Consider the following 15607-nt stretch of genomic DNA (forward strand, 5'->3'; position numbering starts at 1 on the left):
TTTAAAATGATATTTAAAGTGATAGCCAGCCATTAAAATGCAAATACTCAAATGGTCCTGGGAGAGGCCTCAATTAGCTTTCAGCTAGCTAACACCTCTATTCAGAGTTAGCACTTAAGAAGGGATTACTGAACTGTCAGAACCTAACGGGGTGGGAGGGGAGCTCTGCTCCTGCGCTTCTCCTTTAAAGCCCTTGGTGGACTCCCGGATTGCTCACGGGGGCTCCTCTGCGGCTCTCTGCACCGCAGATAGGAAACCACCCAGAATAGAGTAGCTCCTGACAGCAGAGATCTCAGGTGGTAGAGAAAAACAGAGCCAGGGCTTCAGCCCCTTGTGGTTTATGCCACAGGCCACCCACCTACAAGAGCACGTGAACTTTCCTTTCCCTAGCTCAATCGTAGCACATAGGAGGTACTGAATAAATGCTATTCAAATGAATATCGACTAACTCTGTCTTCCGAAGTTGTTTGTATGCATCTTTCTGAGGAGGGGAGGCAAGCAGTGAGGGAAGATGGCTGCTCTAAAACTCGGTTCCACTAAAAAAAAAAAAAAAAGGAAAAAGAAAAAAGGCAAGAACAAGGAAAAAAATTTGAAACAAAACAAAAAGGGAGTGCGGTACGGGGGAAGGAGGGAGAGAGGAAGGGAGGAGGAAAAGAAAAAGAAAACTCAGAAAATCAAGTATTTCAGTATTACAGACCTTTTCCCTAGTTTTAATTCTGTTAGTTGTCGTAGACAGACAGGTATATAAATGCATATATAACTTAAAATTTTACAAACCAACATTTGTGTAATTGCTTACATTATAATAGAAAATACCTATTAACTAAAACTGAGGATACTGCCTAGCCCCTTGGCATGAAGAATGAGGAACCCAGTGCTTTTTTTCCAGCCACTTCTTGCTTTTCTTTGAGACAATCTGGAATTTGGGATCCAATTATTATTGTTAACTGATTATTTTATATCTACTTTTTAAGCATCATTTCTTTCACATTTTTATTATTTTATAGTTATATTTGCATTAGTTACTTAGACTGAATTCTGTCTTTATTTCATTGCTCACTATGAATTTTCTGGTATCATGAGTTCCCCATTCTGGAGATTTTTATTTTAATTCATCTGTTGGTTAACTGAACTATACTTTTGAGCAATTTTTTAGAGAGACTGGATGCATCTCTGTTTTCTGTGTTTGCTGATCTTCAGGACTTTCCTGGGATAAGAATCATAGCCATTTTCCGGATTACAGAGGCAGGCAGAGGTACCCTCCTAAACATTTAGGATGGCAGGTCTCGAGGTCTTTCCTGGGCTACAGATTCCTGAAATAGTCATTGTGACCTGCTTCCTGCCCCCACTGAACAAACATACACAGTCACATCCATGCCACACACAAACTACATAAATTCTGAGTCTCCAACCTACTTGCATAGTCAGAACTTTGAAGTAGGATGGTTCCAGTCTGGTGTGAACAACAACAGATAGTATTTCTGACATAAAATAATACTAAATCAGATGTGTACGTTACATTAGCACATCTCATGTTAACTTGCCTTGCTCAGTATCAGCTTGTTGCCTTTGGCTATAATCATGACTTTTCATACTCAGCTTGTCACCACAGAAACCTGGTCAGAGGGTACTGCCCAGCTAGCTGTCTTTGAGAGCAGCATCCCTTCTAACCAACAGCATGACAGGAAGGAAGTTCCCTTCCCGTTTCTCTAAGGATCCAGCTCCACCTGTCTTTATTGCCGGGAAGCCTGGTTCCTTTTGAAAAACTGTCCAGATTTTTACCATTGTCAAAATTCTAACTCCTGAAGGTTAGGTGGGTACAGGTAACATCCATGGGGGAGCTTGTTTTTCTTCAGGGACAGAAATTGCAGTGTTATGAACTTGTGCTGTTGTTTTCAAACTAACTTTTAGTTGACTAAGTCTTTTCCTGTCTTGCTCCACTACAAAAAAATTTAATTGAGTTCTTTTTCTTTCTTGAGCTACCAGCTGTAAAGGAAAAAGGGTTCCTTTGACTAAACCTGACAAGTTCCATGGGGCGGGGGAGTGGGGGGCATGGCAGGCCTTACCAACTGGATGACCAAAAATAACCACACAGGATGGTCTGATCATAAATTCCTAACTGGGCAGGCCATGGCGGGTAGTCATGTCCCAGGCCTATAGCTTCCTTAGCAAAGGCCAGTCTTTACCTTAAGTGGGCCCTGCCCATTGTTCCTGTGCATCTAGGATAACATACCTCTGAAATGCCAGAGTAATTTTCTTTTCTAGACCACTTGAAGGCACAACCGCAGCTGCCAGAATACTAGACCACAGACCCCCTCATTGTTATCTTGTTCCCTTACATCATCTCTGTGTGCTATAAATGTTAATTATTAACTATCCTGCACCCACCAATGTGAAAGTGTATTTCTCCATTTTGCTTTTTATCCACCCCTAGAGATTTTCCTGCTTTGCTTTCTGCCGCCTCCTTAATCAACCACCAAAGGACTTTATGTACCTTCCTTACTGTTTTCTCCTTTGATTCTAAATGCATAAAAGGAAGTACAGACTGCCCTTCTCTAGAACATTTGCTCAGTGCATCGAGCTCTTGCTTCTGGGCACGTCCTCAAAAATTTGGCTCACATAAACTCTTATAAAACTTTTCTACACGTTTGAACAGTCTTTGGCCGACACAGCTTTCTTCCCTTTAGTCATCTCTAGATTCAATATTCCAGCCAGAGACTGTCCCGACTCCCCACCGTGAGTCAGCCTGCCGTGCAGCCCAGGGGTTTAATAACACTGGCACCCAGTTACCAATCTGTTACACTTTAATTTTAATCAAAGTAACACATGCACGTGGTTTTAAAAAATTCAGTTGTTCTGAAGAATGGAGAATGGCCGTCGCCTGCCCAGCCCTCCCTCACCCAGCCCATCACACTCAGACCCCTTCTTTTATTCAGTTCACGAGCTGGCTCTTGCCATGACTTTCTTGATTTATCAACTGTAGGTATTCTCTATTGACTCCATGCTCTGATGGGTGAGGAACTGGCTAGCTTGGACTACTCCGCTTCCTCGCTCTTCTTTATTTTTGGTACATTTATTATTTTTAGGTCTTTGATTAAATTTGTAACTTTCTATAAGATTTGCCTCTTTCTTCTTCCGTCAACTCGAAGTCACACCTCGGCTCCTTCTCTATGAGCTGTGAGTATGGATGCCTTCATTCTTCTCCCTACTCTCATCTCCCTTTTCTAAATCATACCTCTACTAATAGATTTCCGGGTTGTACATTTAGATTATTCTTTAGCCATAATTAATTCTTCCATGCTTTGCAATTTGTGCCTGGATCTTAATTTACAAAAGTGACCAAGTGAGAACACAGATTAATGCCACTGAAAGAATTCATTGCTTATAGTTCCCAAAAGAAGGGGGTATGCCATGTTACCCAGGGCCACAAGGGGAAGCACCAGATTTAGTCAGAAGGCAGAAAAGAGTAAAGGGAAAGCTTGGGCAAAACCTTTATGAGGATTTCTACAGGAAAGGCAATGCAGGGCAGGGTAAATAACTTGGGATTAGCTAGTTTGAATAGTTCCGACAGATGTTAGGGTGTAGAAGCTATCCCTAGTTGTCTGGAACTTGGCCCTGGGTTGATTTGGGGCAAGGGGATTATTGGCCTGGTGTGTGAGAGTTACATAAAGAAGGTGGTTGGGAGTGTGGACTCAGGATTGGTTGGAGGGTTTGAAATATAACTTTTGCATATCCGAAAAAGCTGTATCACGGAAGAGAAATAAATAACTTTGGCTATTAGTTTGGCCCTGTGATTAATAGGTGCCAAATAAACAAATACCAAATCTAAGAAAACCCAATTAGAATACTTTGTCTCCTAGGTCAGTTCTAAGAGTTGAATATCAATAAATGGCATTTAATTGAGCAAACCCGTATATGATTTTGTAAGACGGTTAAGAGGGCAGGCTCTGGAAGGGCGGGTTCTGGAGGCAGACTGCCTCGGTTCCATCGTTTGTTCTGTTCTTTCCTGTTTGTGTCACATGTTCTCTCTGCACCGGTTTCCTTATCTGTAAAATAAAGCTGATAATAGTACCGACCTCATAGGGTTTTTGTGAGAGTTAAATAAGTTATTATATATGAAATTTTTTGAATGGTGCCTGACACGTACAACGTACTCATCATTATTAAGGATTAAATTTTGTATTATTTTGTAAACATTAAAAACATCAGGGTCAAATGGTATATGAAGATCACATTTTGATCCCTGCCTTGACCCCTGAACCACGAAAAGGAAAATGTCCCTAGCATCATGATCAAATGAATTCATTTTTAACTCTTCGTTTCTTAAACCCATGTCAATATTTGGACCCTGACTTTCTGGTATGATTTTTAGTTTCTCTTTGAGTTTTGGTGGGTTTTTTTTTTTTGTCCTTTTTTCTTACTGACAAAAAAACAATGACACCTTTTGTCCTTTTATGCAGCTTTTCGATTTTGCCTTCTGTTGCGCAGAACTTTCTCTTTTTCCCTCAGAACCTTTCCTGTTCTAGCCTGCACAAGTTCCCGAAGGTGTCTCCTTGGAATTTCCCTTTAACTCACCTCCGGAGCTGGAGACACTTTCCAGGATCCTCTGTCTTCCTCTTTCTTGTTTATTACCTTTATTTTGCTGCAGCCCACCCTTAAGTAACTTCTTAAAAAGGGAATGTTCAAGAGAAACTTGGAGTCCTTGCAAGTCCAAAAATGTCTCTATTGTGCCTCTCGTGGGTGATTGACAGCTTGACTGATAGATTCTGGATGCATAGTTTTTTAGCATCCAGTGTTGCCGATGACAAGTCTGATGCTGTTCTGATCCTGCTTTCTTTGTAGGAGACGTAGTATTTTCTTTCTAGAAGCTTCTAGAATTTTCTTTTTGTATTTATAATTAAGTGGTTTTGTGAATATATGTCTATTGCTTTTTTAGTTTTCATTTTTCCTGCCTTATAGTCAATAAAAACCTTTTAATCTAAAGACATATCTTTCTTCAGCTCCAGGAATTTTTCTTCTTTTGTTCTCTCTTTCTGAGGTGTCTACTATTAGGAATTTGACCTCTCAAGTTGAGCATTTTCGTCTGTCATTTCTTTCACATTTTTCTGTTTCTTCATCTTTGTGTTCCACATCCCAAATTTCCTCATTTTTATCTTCCAAACTTTATTTTATATTTTTATATTTCTGCAGGGTATTTTTAATTTCTCGGAGCCTTTTGTTATTCTCCAATTGTTCCTTTTTCATAGCATGTTATTCTTATTCGAGGAATGAGCCTATATATTTTAAGTCCCTGAATTTAACTGGCCTAATATACTCAATTAATTAGCAACATTCTGATGGTTTAGGTGTGGAGGCTTAAATAGCTTAAAACATAGTCCTTTATTTGCTCACAACTCTGTAGTTAATAAAGGACTATGTTTTAAGCTATTGGGGTGGGTTCAGCAGGGCGATTCTTTTGCTGGTCTCTCTGGAGTCATTTCATGGGCTGCAGTCATCTGACAGCTCGACTGGGGTGGAGGCCCAAGAAGGTTTACGTCTCTGCAGTCAGTGCTGACTGTTGGCTGGGGTGTCTTGGTTCTCCTCCACGTGGCCTCTCATCCTCCAAGTACACTGGACTCAGCTCTCACACTATGGCATAAGTGGTGAGAAAGGAAGCTGCTGGGCCTCTTAAGGCCTGGTTAGAAGTCACATGTTATTTCTGCCACATTCTGTTGGTCAAAGCAAGTCATGAGCCTAGACCAGATTCAAGGGATGGGGAATTAGGCTCTACCTCTTAATGGGAGGAAATCAAAATAGTTGGTGGCCATGTTTAATCTACCACAACTTCCCAGGCAGCTTCTCCCTCTGTCTTAGCTTGGGCTGCTCTAACAAAATACCATAGACAGGGGTGGGCTTAAACAAAAGGACTTTATTTCTCACAGTTCTGGGGGCTGGAAGTCCAAGATCAAGGTGTAGGCAGATTTGCTTCCTGGTGAGAGCCCTCTTCCCGCCTTGCAGTTGGCTGCCATCTTGCTGTATCCTCACACAGAGGAGAGAAAAGCAAACTCTCTGGTATCTCTTCTTATAAGGACACTAATCCCATCATGGGGGCCCCACCCTCATGACCTCATCTAAATCTAATTACCTCCCAAAGGCCTCATTTCCAAATGCCATCACATTGAGGGTTAGGGTGTCATTCAGCCCATAGCCCCCTCTAAGAGCCAGAGTTGCTCCTCGGTAACCTGAGTTACTTAAAGCCTTGGAATTTGGACTTATGTTTGTTAGGTACCTGGAATGTGCTGGGTGCCCTGGGAGGCTCTTGCCATCATGGAGCTTTTGATATGATGCAGAAAACAGACATGTAAACAGGTGATCATAACCATCTGTACGTTACAATAGGAGACCTGCATAGTTCTGTGGAAGCTTCTGGATTAATTTCCTAAAGGCTGGATTTCCTCATCCTAATCCAGGGAAGAGAGAAAGAACAACATGTACAAAAGCCTGGAGGCAAGAGCATCTTAGTGTGGTCAGGGGATGAGAGTGGCTGCGTCTGGCTGATCCAGAGTGTGGGGTGGGAGTAGGATTGAGATAAGAGTGGGGAAGGGAGGAGGAGGGCTGGCAGAGTTCTGGGGTCTTGCTGGCCATGCTGCTGAGTTTAGTTTCTTGTTGGTGTTCCTGGGAGGCCAGCACCGTGAGTGTGTGTGTGTGTGTGTGTGTGTGTGTGTGTGTGTGTGTCTGTCTGTCTGTCTGTCTGTCTGTCTGTTGCTGCCACTCTGCTAGGGTGGATTGACCCTTTAAGATACTCTTTTTTAAAATGACCAAAGTTTAAGCAAGAAGACCTCTCTGTAATAGGCCATTTCCCATGGATTTTCAAGGTTGGGCCAGCCTGGAGCTTGTTAAGCAGACAGAACATGATCTCCCTGAGGACAGAGTCGTACATTCTGTCCCCTGGGGACAGCTCCTTTGCTTTCCCTTCTTCATTTGTTTATTCGGTCAGTCAGTCAACAACATTCCTGCCATGTACAGGCTCCTTGCTGTGTCCTGGGAATAGGCCACGGCTCAGACACAGCCCTGCCCTTGAAGAGCTCACAGCTTCTTTGTGGGTGAAGTGCTGTACCAGCAGTACCACGTGGCCTCCAGGAGGATAGCAAATGCACTCTGGTTTTGCACAAGGTGGCACAGAAGTCTTCCCAGGGGAACTGTTGCTCCTTGATGGAAATGGGGATGAAGTGCACTCCAGGTGGGAAGAACAGCATGTGCAAAGGCCACAGACTGTCCCCATGCTCCAACCTGTGAAGTGAAGGGTGGAGAGCCTGGACCCCTCACCTGAGTTCACACAGGTGCACTCCTGATTGCATGGGAGGTGGGGAGAAGCAATAACACACAGAAGGGGCAGAGCACTGGACAGGGACAGAGGCCACCCCCTCCCCATCCTTCCCAGTGGCTGGTCCCTTAGGCCTCCTCTTCTTTCCAACAGGGCCTGGCAATTACCACCTACTCCAGCCACAGCCATTTAGGAAATGCCAGTGATTAGCGATTGTTATCATGGTAATTAAAATTCCCTGGGAAAAGCTTGGCTAATATCCATCAGTATCTGCAGTCAGGTTGTTCGTGAGCTGAAATCATAATGAAAACCTGGAAGCAGAGCACAAAGCCGTGCTACGGGAGGATTTAATGCTGTTGGCCACCCCGGGCAAGTGCCATGGTGGCTGTGCAAGTCTTTTCTCATTAAATGGTGTTTTCAAGGCTGGCTGCTTTGCTAGCCTTATCACAGCAAACCACACATGGGGAGCAGGGTGGGGCTTTGCAGAATCACACATCTTTTTAAGAAAGTGAACCTTTTCTGATCTGTGGCGGGGTAGGGGGGCTTTTCCCCCTGTGCTGGGGGAGGGGGCCAGGCAATGATGCCAGGCAGTGGCTGATGGGCTTGATTGCATGGAGCAGAAATCACATGATTAAGAGCTACTGTTGTATGTTTTGCAGGAAAGGGGTGGGCAGGGAGGTGAAAAAAGATCTGAGGATGTGCATGAATAGGCATGGGGGAGGAGGGGCAGCTGCTCAGAACTCAGCCCAGCTGGGATCCCTCACGCCTCACCTCACTAGTCCTGCTCTCTCATGTGGAAGGCACTTCCCAAAATACTGACAGTGTGTCTTATATACCTCCGCCTAGGTGTGCCTTCTGTATCAGGTGATGCACCTGTGTCTGCCTGTTGCAAGGACTCAGAAAGTGCTTCTCCTTGAGCTGGTCCAGGATCACCGGCCAGTCTGGCATGGTCCAGTCTCTGCCCACCGTGATGGCATCAGGCCTTCACCTGGACTACAGTGCTAACACAAAAGAAGCAGACAGACCCCAGACCCTGTTCCAATGGACTCACAGGGAATGACTGACCTGCCCACTGGATCCTGAGGAGGCACTGCAGGCCTAGCAGACCCATGAGGTCATTGCCTCTGCTGAGCATAAATATCAGGGTGAATTATATGAAATTGACAGAGGGGTTAATATGTCAGGGAGGTTGAATGCCATTTTAAAAAGTTGAATATCAGCAGTTTCATGCAATTCAAGCTAAGACTTTAAATTCTGTGCTCTTTATACTATTTTCCAAAAGCACTTGACTGATCAGTGATTTTTAAGTAGAGAATAGGGTTTCAGATGGATTGTTGCAACAGGAGGTGAGGCTGATGGTGTTGGGCCCACTGGTTGTGATATGTCAGGTTGGGCAGGAGCAGCTGGGGTTGGTGTTTGAAGAAGGGCTGAGAGTATGCTGCTCCTTGTGCCCCGGAGTTCACGGTCAAGGAGGTTCACTGGAGCTTGCTCTGCATGGGCAGACCCTGTGGGAACTTCCTCTTTATCCCTTGTGTAATCTGAAACAGTAAATCCATTTGGTTAATTATAAGAACTTGGATGAAACCCACAGGCCACTTCCCCAGGAATGCATCAGACTTTATGGATTGGTATACCTTCTAGCAAACAACCCAGTTCAGCCATTCAACAGTGCTTATTGTGTCAGGAGTGTGCTAGGAGCTTGAAGATACAGTGGTGAGCAAAAGCACCTTGACGCTCCCTCGTGGGTGGTAGACCCTTGTGGAAGAGACAGATGAAAATGAAAGGACCAGCCGAAAGGTGGAAGCAATCCAAGTGTCCATTGATGGATGAGTGGATAAACTAAATGTGGTATTTACCTACAATGGAATCTTATTCAGCTTCAAACAGGAAGGAAATTCTGACACATACTGCAACATGGATGAACCTTGAGGACATTATGCTAAGGGAAATAAGCCAAATACTGTAGGTATGTCAAATACAATACTCTATGATTCTACTTATATGAGGCACCTAGACTAGTAACTCTGAAGACAGAAAGTAGAACAGTGGTCCCAGGGGCTGGGGGGAGAGGGGAATGGGGAGCTGTTTAATGGGTACAAGTTTAAGTTTTATAAGGTAAAAAGACTTCTGGAGATGGGCTACCCAACAATGTGAGTGTACTTAACGCTACTGAACTATATACTTAGAAATGGTTAAGATGGTAAATTTTATGTTGTATATATGTTAACACAATTAAACATTTTTTAATTAAACAAGAAAAGAAAAAGGAAGAAACATGTACACTCGTGAGCTTGCACCATGGCCCCAGCTCCACAGGAAAAGTGCAGAGGCTGTGAGGTGAGGGCTCACTGAGCGTCAGTGATATGCTTGGCTCTGTGGTGTCCCCCAAAACTGCTTGGTAGTGTTTTTTGGTCTTTCCTAATAAAAGTCACACAACAATGAAGCCACATCTCTTAGTTACCCTCAGGATTGTCCCATCCACTCCCCTTCAAACAGGGCCTTGGCTGGCCAGGCATGAGGGCAGTGTGCCCTCCACAAGAGACAACGTGCCTCAGGGGCAGCAGCAAGATCCCCATCCTCCATCCTGCAGCACCTAACTCTGACGACCTTGGGACCTGACAAAGGCTCCCCAAGCCCACCCCTCCAAGGGCACTGCTCCTAAGCGGGGCCCCAGACCAGACCCCACATCCCACCAAGAAGTACAGTGTGGGGTCCCTTCCCGGAAGACACTTAACACTCCACTGGAGATTTGACTTTTCTTCCTGGAGAAGAAAACACACGTCATCATCTAAATGTACACACATCCCTTGACCTGGCAGTTCCAATCTCTGGAATGTCTCTTAAGACAATAACTGACACCTGTCTGATGATATGCATGCCAAGTGATGGTTGCAGCACTGCTCATAGAGTGAAAAATTGGAAGCAATTTAAGTGTCCTTCGGTGGAGGGCTGCTTTAATTAAGTTTAATAAATCCAAACTATAGAGCCATTAAAACATAATGATGGAGACTATTACTTATTGACACAGAACAGCTGCTATGATATATAGTTAAATGGGGTCAGAAACAGGTTGCATCTATATGATCCTGTTCTTCTAAAATAACAAAAATTTGTGTATATGCCCAGAAAAGGGTGTAAAGAATTCACAGCATGGTGTTAAACAGGGCTCCCCCTATATGTGGTAATATTACAAGTAACCCAAAGTTTCTTCACTTTACTTTTTTGTTAGTGTCCTAATATTTTATGCTATGTATGTGTGTATTTCTCTTCTCAGGAAAAAAAAAAGACAAAACATAGTAGGAGTTGGGGCAGTGCAGTTCAGGTCCTAAGCCCACCAGGCGCCACCATTCACACATGGCTCTCTAGGGATTGCTTCATTTGGTCCCCCGGAGTCCCAGCCCATGCTGGGGGCAGGGGCGAGAGAGGTCAGCATGCTCAGGGGAGGGCAGGCAAAGCCAGCACTGATGGATGCACAGACCTTCACTTAGCAGACGGAGGCCGAATGAGCCCTTTGCCAGTATCCCGCCCCCCACCCCCGTGGCCTCTGGGCTTGGGCGCCTGTTCTCAGGAGCAGCCCTGGTGGGCTGGCCTTGGGCAAGTTGCTTAACTTGTTGGAGCCTTAGTATTCCCATCTGGAAAGTGGGATAATAATAAAGCTTCCTCAAAGAACTATTATCACCAGATGCCTCAGGGAATGGGGGAAGAGACTTTTTAATTGTGCAGTTTGTGAATTTTAGATCGTGTGCATGCGTTACCAATTCAAATAAATAATTATGTATTGTAGGAGGGCTGTGAGAGGATCAGAAAGGGTTTTTCAAAGGGGGCCTCATGAAGCATTCTTTCCACCAGATGGGTTCTGTGTTATTCAAGAGCTACACAAAGCTGGCCCTTCCACACAGGGTAGCTGGGAGGGAAGGATGAGTGATTCATGCCAGGGACAGGTTTTGGACCCTGTGGTCCTGTGGCTGGCACTATGGAGCATAAAGAGGCAACTGCTGTCTACTTGGAGAAATAAATGCACATCACTCAACAAGTGAACAGTCACTACTGTATAGCAAAATGCTGGGTTTATGCAGACCCATGACTAGCGTTGAGTTTCTCCAGGAAAACCTGCTGAGTTGGTTCCAAGTAGAAAGCACTGTATGTTCCTTCATCTTGTTGGAGAACCCTGTGCACAGTGGCATATAAGGCTCCAAGAAGTCCTGCAATAACAGAGCTTGGTTTAACCTAGTGCTTCCCAGTGTACATAATCAGGAACTTTTTTTTTTTTTTTTTTTTTTTTTTATGTTAACTCCCGTTAATATCCCACAGAACTAATATGGTGCAGAGGAAGTTTGGGCAGTGGGAAACAGTGTCCTAGAGAGAATCAGGGCAGACTCTGTGGCCTTCTGATCTTAAATTCTCCCTTTTGAGTATGGGACTTTGTCTACTGATTATAAATCTGTCTGCATTTGTCAGCCGAGAGGAGGAGGGAGACACTGGCAATCATGAGCATCCCGGCTGTCGCGTGGCTGTCTGTGGCCAGCACTGGGCCTACGTTCATTTGTGAGTCTGATCCTCATGGCGGTCCTGTGAGATGGGTCCTATTCCTACATCCACCTACTGGTGATGAAACTGAGGGTCAGAATGTGTCCCAACTCACAGCTGCTAGATGACAGATCCAGGATTCAAACCCAGCAGGTCTGCTCTGAACTTCCAAGGCTTCCTCTTCCTTTAAAAGGTCACATCATTCCTTCACACCTTCCCACTCTTCTTATTACATAGCCCAAATGTATTTCCTTCATCAGAAAAGAGATTAGGGAGCACTGGATGTTGTTTAAAGTAGGCGTCGAGTTCAGAGGCCTTACTTATCTCAGCTGCTGCTCTGAATTCCACTCTGTGGTTCTCTCTGAGATTCGGGCCCTCTCTCTGCCTACTGCAGATTGTCTCATCTCGAAGACCAATCCAGATAGCTTCCAGTACCATGCATGGCCTGTCTCGCCTCTTCCAGCCACTTGTCACTCTGCCCAAGTCTCCAGGGGAAGTAGCATCTATTGAGCACTTTGCAACTTTGCCCCAGGAGGAGAGGGTGGGCCCAGGTGGGAGCTTGGTACAGAGAAGGCTGCTTTGTGTCTCGTGCTCTAAGCAGGTGTCTTCCCCCACCCCTCAGGTCTGGAAGAGATCGGGGGCCTGGTTCTACAAAGGGCTCCCCAAGTACATCCTCCCCCTGAAGACCCCCGGCCGGACTGATGATCCCCACTTACGACCTTTGCCTGTGGAGCCAGCTGAGCAAGAGCCCAGGAGCACTGAGACCAGTCGAGTCTACACATGGGCCCGAGGGAGAGGTAAGTCCCCTTTGCCCCTCTCCTGGGACAGCAGTTAACATTTGGGCCCTCAGCCAGCCAAGCAGTGCCACAGGCACCAAGCCAGTGCCTGCCACACTCTCCGTGTGGCTCATACTGGTGTTTCATCCCTCTCTGTGCCATTGGCTCCCCATGTGCACCCACATGGGTGGCTGGACCTCGGCACAGTGATTACTGGCAGCCAGAGGGGACCATTTATAAACAAGCACTAATTTGGGGGCGGGGATGCACTATGGATTTTTGAAGAAATGTGGTATCAGTTGAAGTTTTTTGCAAAGTCTAAAAATGCTCCTTTCCAAGGCAGGCCTGTACCATCTCTTCTCAGTACATGTCTTGTGTCTTCCCTGGTCCTATGAACAAAGTAACTTTGCACCCAGGGCCTCTTGGTATTTGTGGTGGTTGCATGAATGTAGATGCTTCCCAAGTGGTTACCGTCAGAAGGGGAGCTCTGCCACAATGGTAATAATAATAGTATCTGATATGGCAGCTGGCTCTCCACAGCTTGCATGATGCTTTAGTGCTTGGGATTTTACTTTCAAAGTTTCTGGTCTCACGAGAGCCTCTGAAAGTGGAAAGGAGAGGTGTTTAGTAGCCCCATTGTATAGATGAGTAGCCTGAGGCCCAGAGAAAAAGAGGGTGCGTGTGGCAGAGCAGGGTGCTGCCCTCTGGGCTCTGCTCCTTCTGCCCTAATATGTCTGAGTTTCAGCCCGTGTCTCAGGTCTGAGGGTCCTAAATGAGACAAGGCAGCCAGAGCGATGGGCTCATCCCGATACTAGGGTGATAGACCCAAAATAATAGATGTGCAGCTGCTCTGAGGGGCTCTGGAGCGTCTCCATCTTTGGATTATGACATAGCATCTGACTATCTTCGTATCATTTGGGCTTATTTTTTTATTGTTACAAAAATAAGGCGTGTTTATTATAAAATTATGAAGGTTGTCAAGTGATATAATTTAGAAGTTAAAATTCCCTGTAGGTCAGCCCTTCCAGACATAAGCTGGTATTAACAGCTGGGCATCTGTTCTCCAGATCTTTTCCTAGGCATCACTTGGCTCTGTCTGCAGCAGGCCTTCCTTGCTAATTCTGCTGGACTCTGTTTGCATTCTAATCATCATGAGTTTGACTACCCTGCCATCAATGCCACAAACAAGCCCTTGCATGGATCATGGACAAGTGCAGGTGAAGACTGGGCAGGCAGAGTCAGGGGAGCAGGCCCCCCTGGAGTGCTGTGGCTGGCTACCCCACAAAGGGAGCCTGGGGGAATTTGCTGGGGAAGTGGCTCCTTCTTCCCTTCTGTCCCATTTCCACCCTCAAAGCTGGGGCTTTCTCCCGTCCCAGCCCTGTCAGGGTGCATCTATGTCCCCTCAGATCAAGGGAAGAGATGCAACCATGGAAACAGAAGCTGGTAGACAGTTGGGTTTATAATGTTGCTTCGAGTGAGCAGAGGAGGAGAGGCCATGAGGCCCCACGCCGAGGGGCCCTCACTGCCCTGTCTGCTCCAGTATCAGCATGGTGCACACGCACTCATATTCATGTACGCACGTGTGCAGACACTCGCCCCTGGGGAAGGGCAGAACCTCTGTCTCTTCCTCAGCCACACAGATGGCTTTTTAATTATGTGGGTGAGGAGGCCAGTGGCCCACACACTTGCAGGCAGCACCATTTATTAACCAAGTTTGCACCAAGGCCAGGCCAGGCTATGTGGAGGCCCCCTCGTGTGAACTTGGTCTCCCTCTGCAGATTGGGTTAGGAGCCCCCCAGGCTCCCAGAGCAGAAGGCAGTGCTTCCTCCATATCAGGTCCCATGCCAGGCACATCACAGCCCTGTGATAATCCACAATTTAGTTCCAAGCAGGAGAAGGTGACCCAGACAGGTGGCCTATGTGTCTCGCCCAGGGGCAGCAGGACGGTGAGGGCCAATGGCCCTGGGCAGGTCGTGGAGGCCCAGAAGGTGCCTGCACCCACCCAGAGAGGGGTGTGCCAGGAATGTGTGACGTGCGTGTGGTAGGCAGGACTGACCTTGGGGAAACCCACAATTAGGGGGAGAGGGAGGAATAGGAGTTGGCAGGTGGCAAAGGAGGCATTGCGGGAGAAGCAGAAGGAAGTAGAGAGATTCCATGCCATGTAACCAAACCGCCAGGGGTTTGCAAAAAGGGGTACTGGAAAGCCACCAACGAGCCACCTGTTCCTGACCCAAATCTGGCTGTGCACTCACAGAGACACTTGGTAGCAACCAGATACTAGTGGAAGACCAGAGGCCCGGGCCAGCTGGAATCATCCTTACAGCTGGTCTTGAGCTTGGGGCCAAGCAGGGAGCCCTCCAGGAGGTCAGCCCCATGCTAGCCCTTGTGTGGTTTCCTGGTGGTCCACATGGCCTCAAGTCTGTGGCAGCCCCTGAGGGCTCAGCTGTGCCTGCCTCTGGGAAGCCCCCCAAGCTGCCAGGGTCCACTGCCTCAGTCCAGATTCCTTCTCAGGTTGGTCTTGAGGCTGTCAGGCTCCTGGCAGCAGATGGCCTCAGCAGGCAGCCTTGGGAGTCTGGCACAGGCCATCACTGGGCCTTTCCAGTCCACTGCTGACTGGGGAACTAGTCGGTATTTTCCCAGCTTTGAGAGTGGCTTCTCCTCTTTACTCCCAGCTCTACCATCAGCGGTGCCCAGGAATGAGGCAGCTGACTGGGTCAGAGCTGAAGTATGTGGTTCAGGTCAGTGCCTATCTAGTAAGCCGACCTTCACAGCACCCCTTTCAGCCGAAACTGAGCTTCAGGCCAGGTGGAAACAGTGACCCACCCGCATTGGGGTGTGGGCTCACCACCACGCTGGAAGCTGCATCCTGTGTTTGCCTTGAACAGGCCAATATCTCAGCACATGGCATAGGAGAGGCATGGAATAGATGGTTATTAGATGGATAAATGAACCACTCACTTGCTCCATGATATTTGAAAGGCCTATGGAAGGGTTTCATTAG

At 46.5% G+C, this 15607-nt stretch overlaps 1 protein-coding gene across 9 annotated transcripts in view; it reads left to right on the forward strand.

Moving 5' to 3' along the window:
* Nucleotides 1–15607, forward strand: part of RPH3AL (rabphilin 3A like (without C2 domains)) — a 140634-nt gene that overhangs the window by 99702 nt on the left and 25325 nt on the right. For all 9 annotated transcript variants that reach the window (XM_039886252.1, XM_039886253.1, XM_039886257.1 and 6 more), the window contains one exon: nt 12453–12627. In XM_039886252.1, coding sequence (XP_039742186.1) covers nt 12453–12627 — 175 coding nt within the window. The remainder of the gene's footprint in view (nt 1–12452; nt 12628–15607) is intronic.

Source organism: Pteropus medius, unplaced genomic scaffold (assembly GCF_902729225.1).
Source record: "Pteropus medius unplaced genomic scaffold, Ma_sr-lr_union100, whole genome shotgun sequence".
Classification (NCBI taxonomy): Eukaryota; Metazoa; Chordata; class Mammalia; order Chiroptera; family Pteropodidae; genus Pteropus; species Pteropus medius.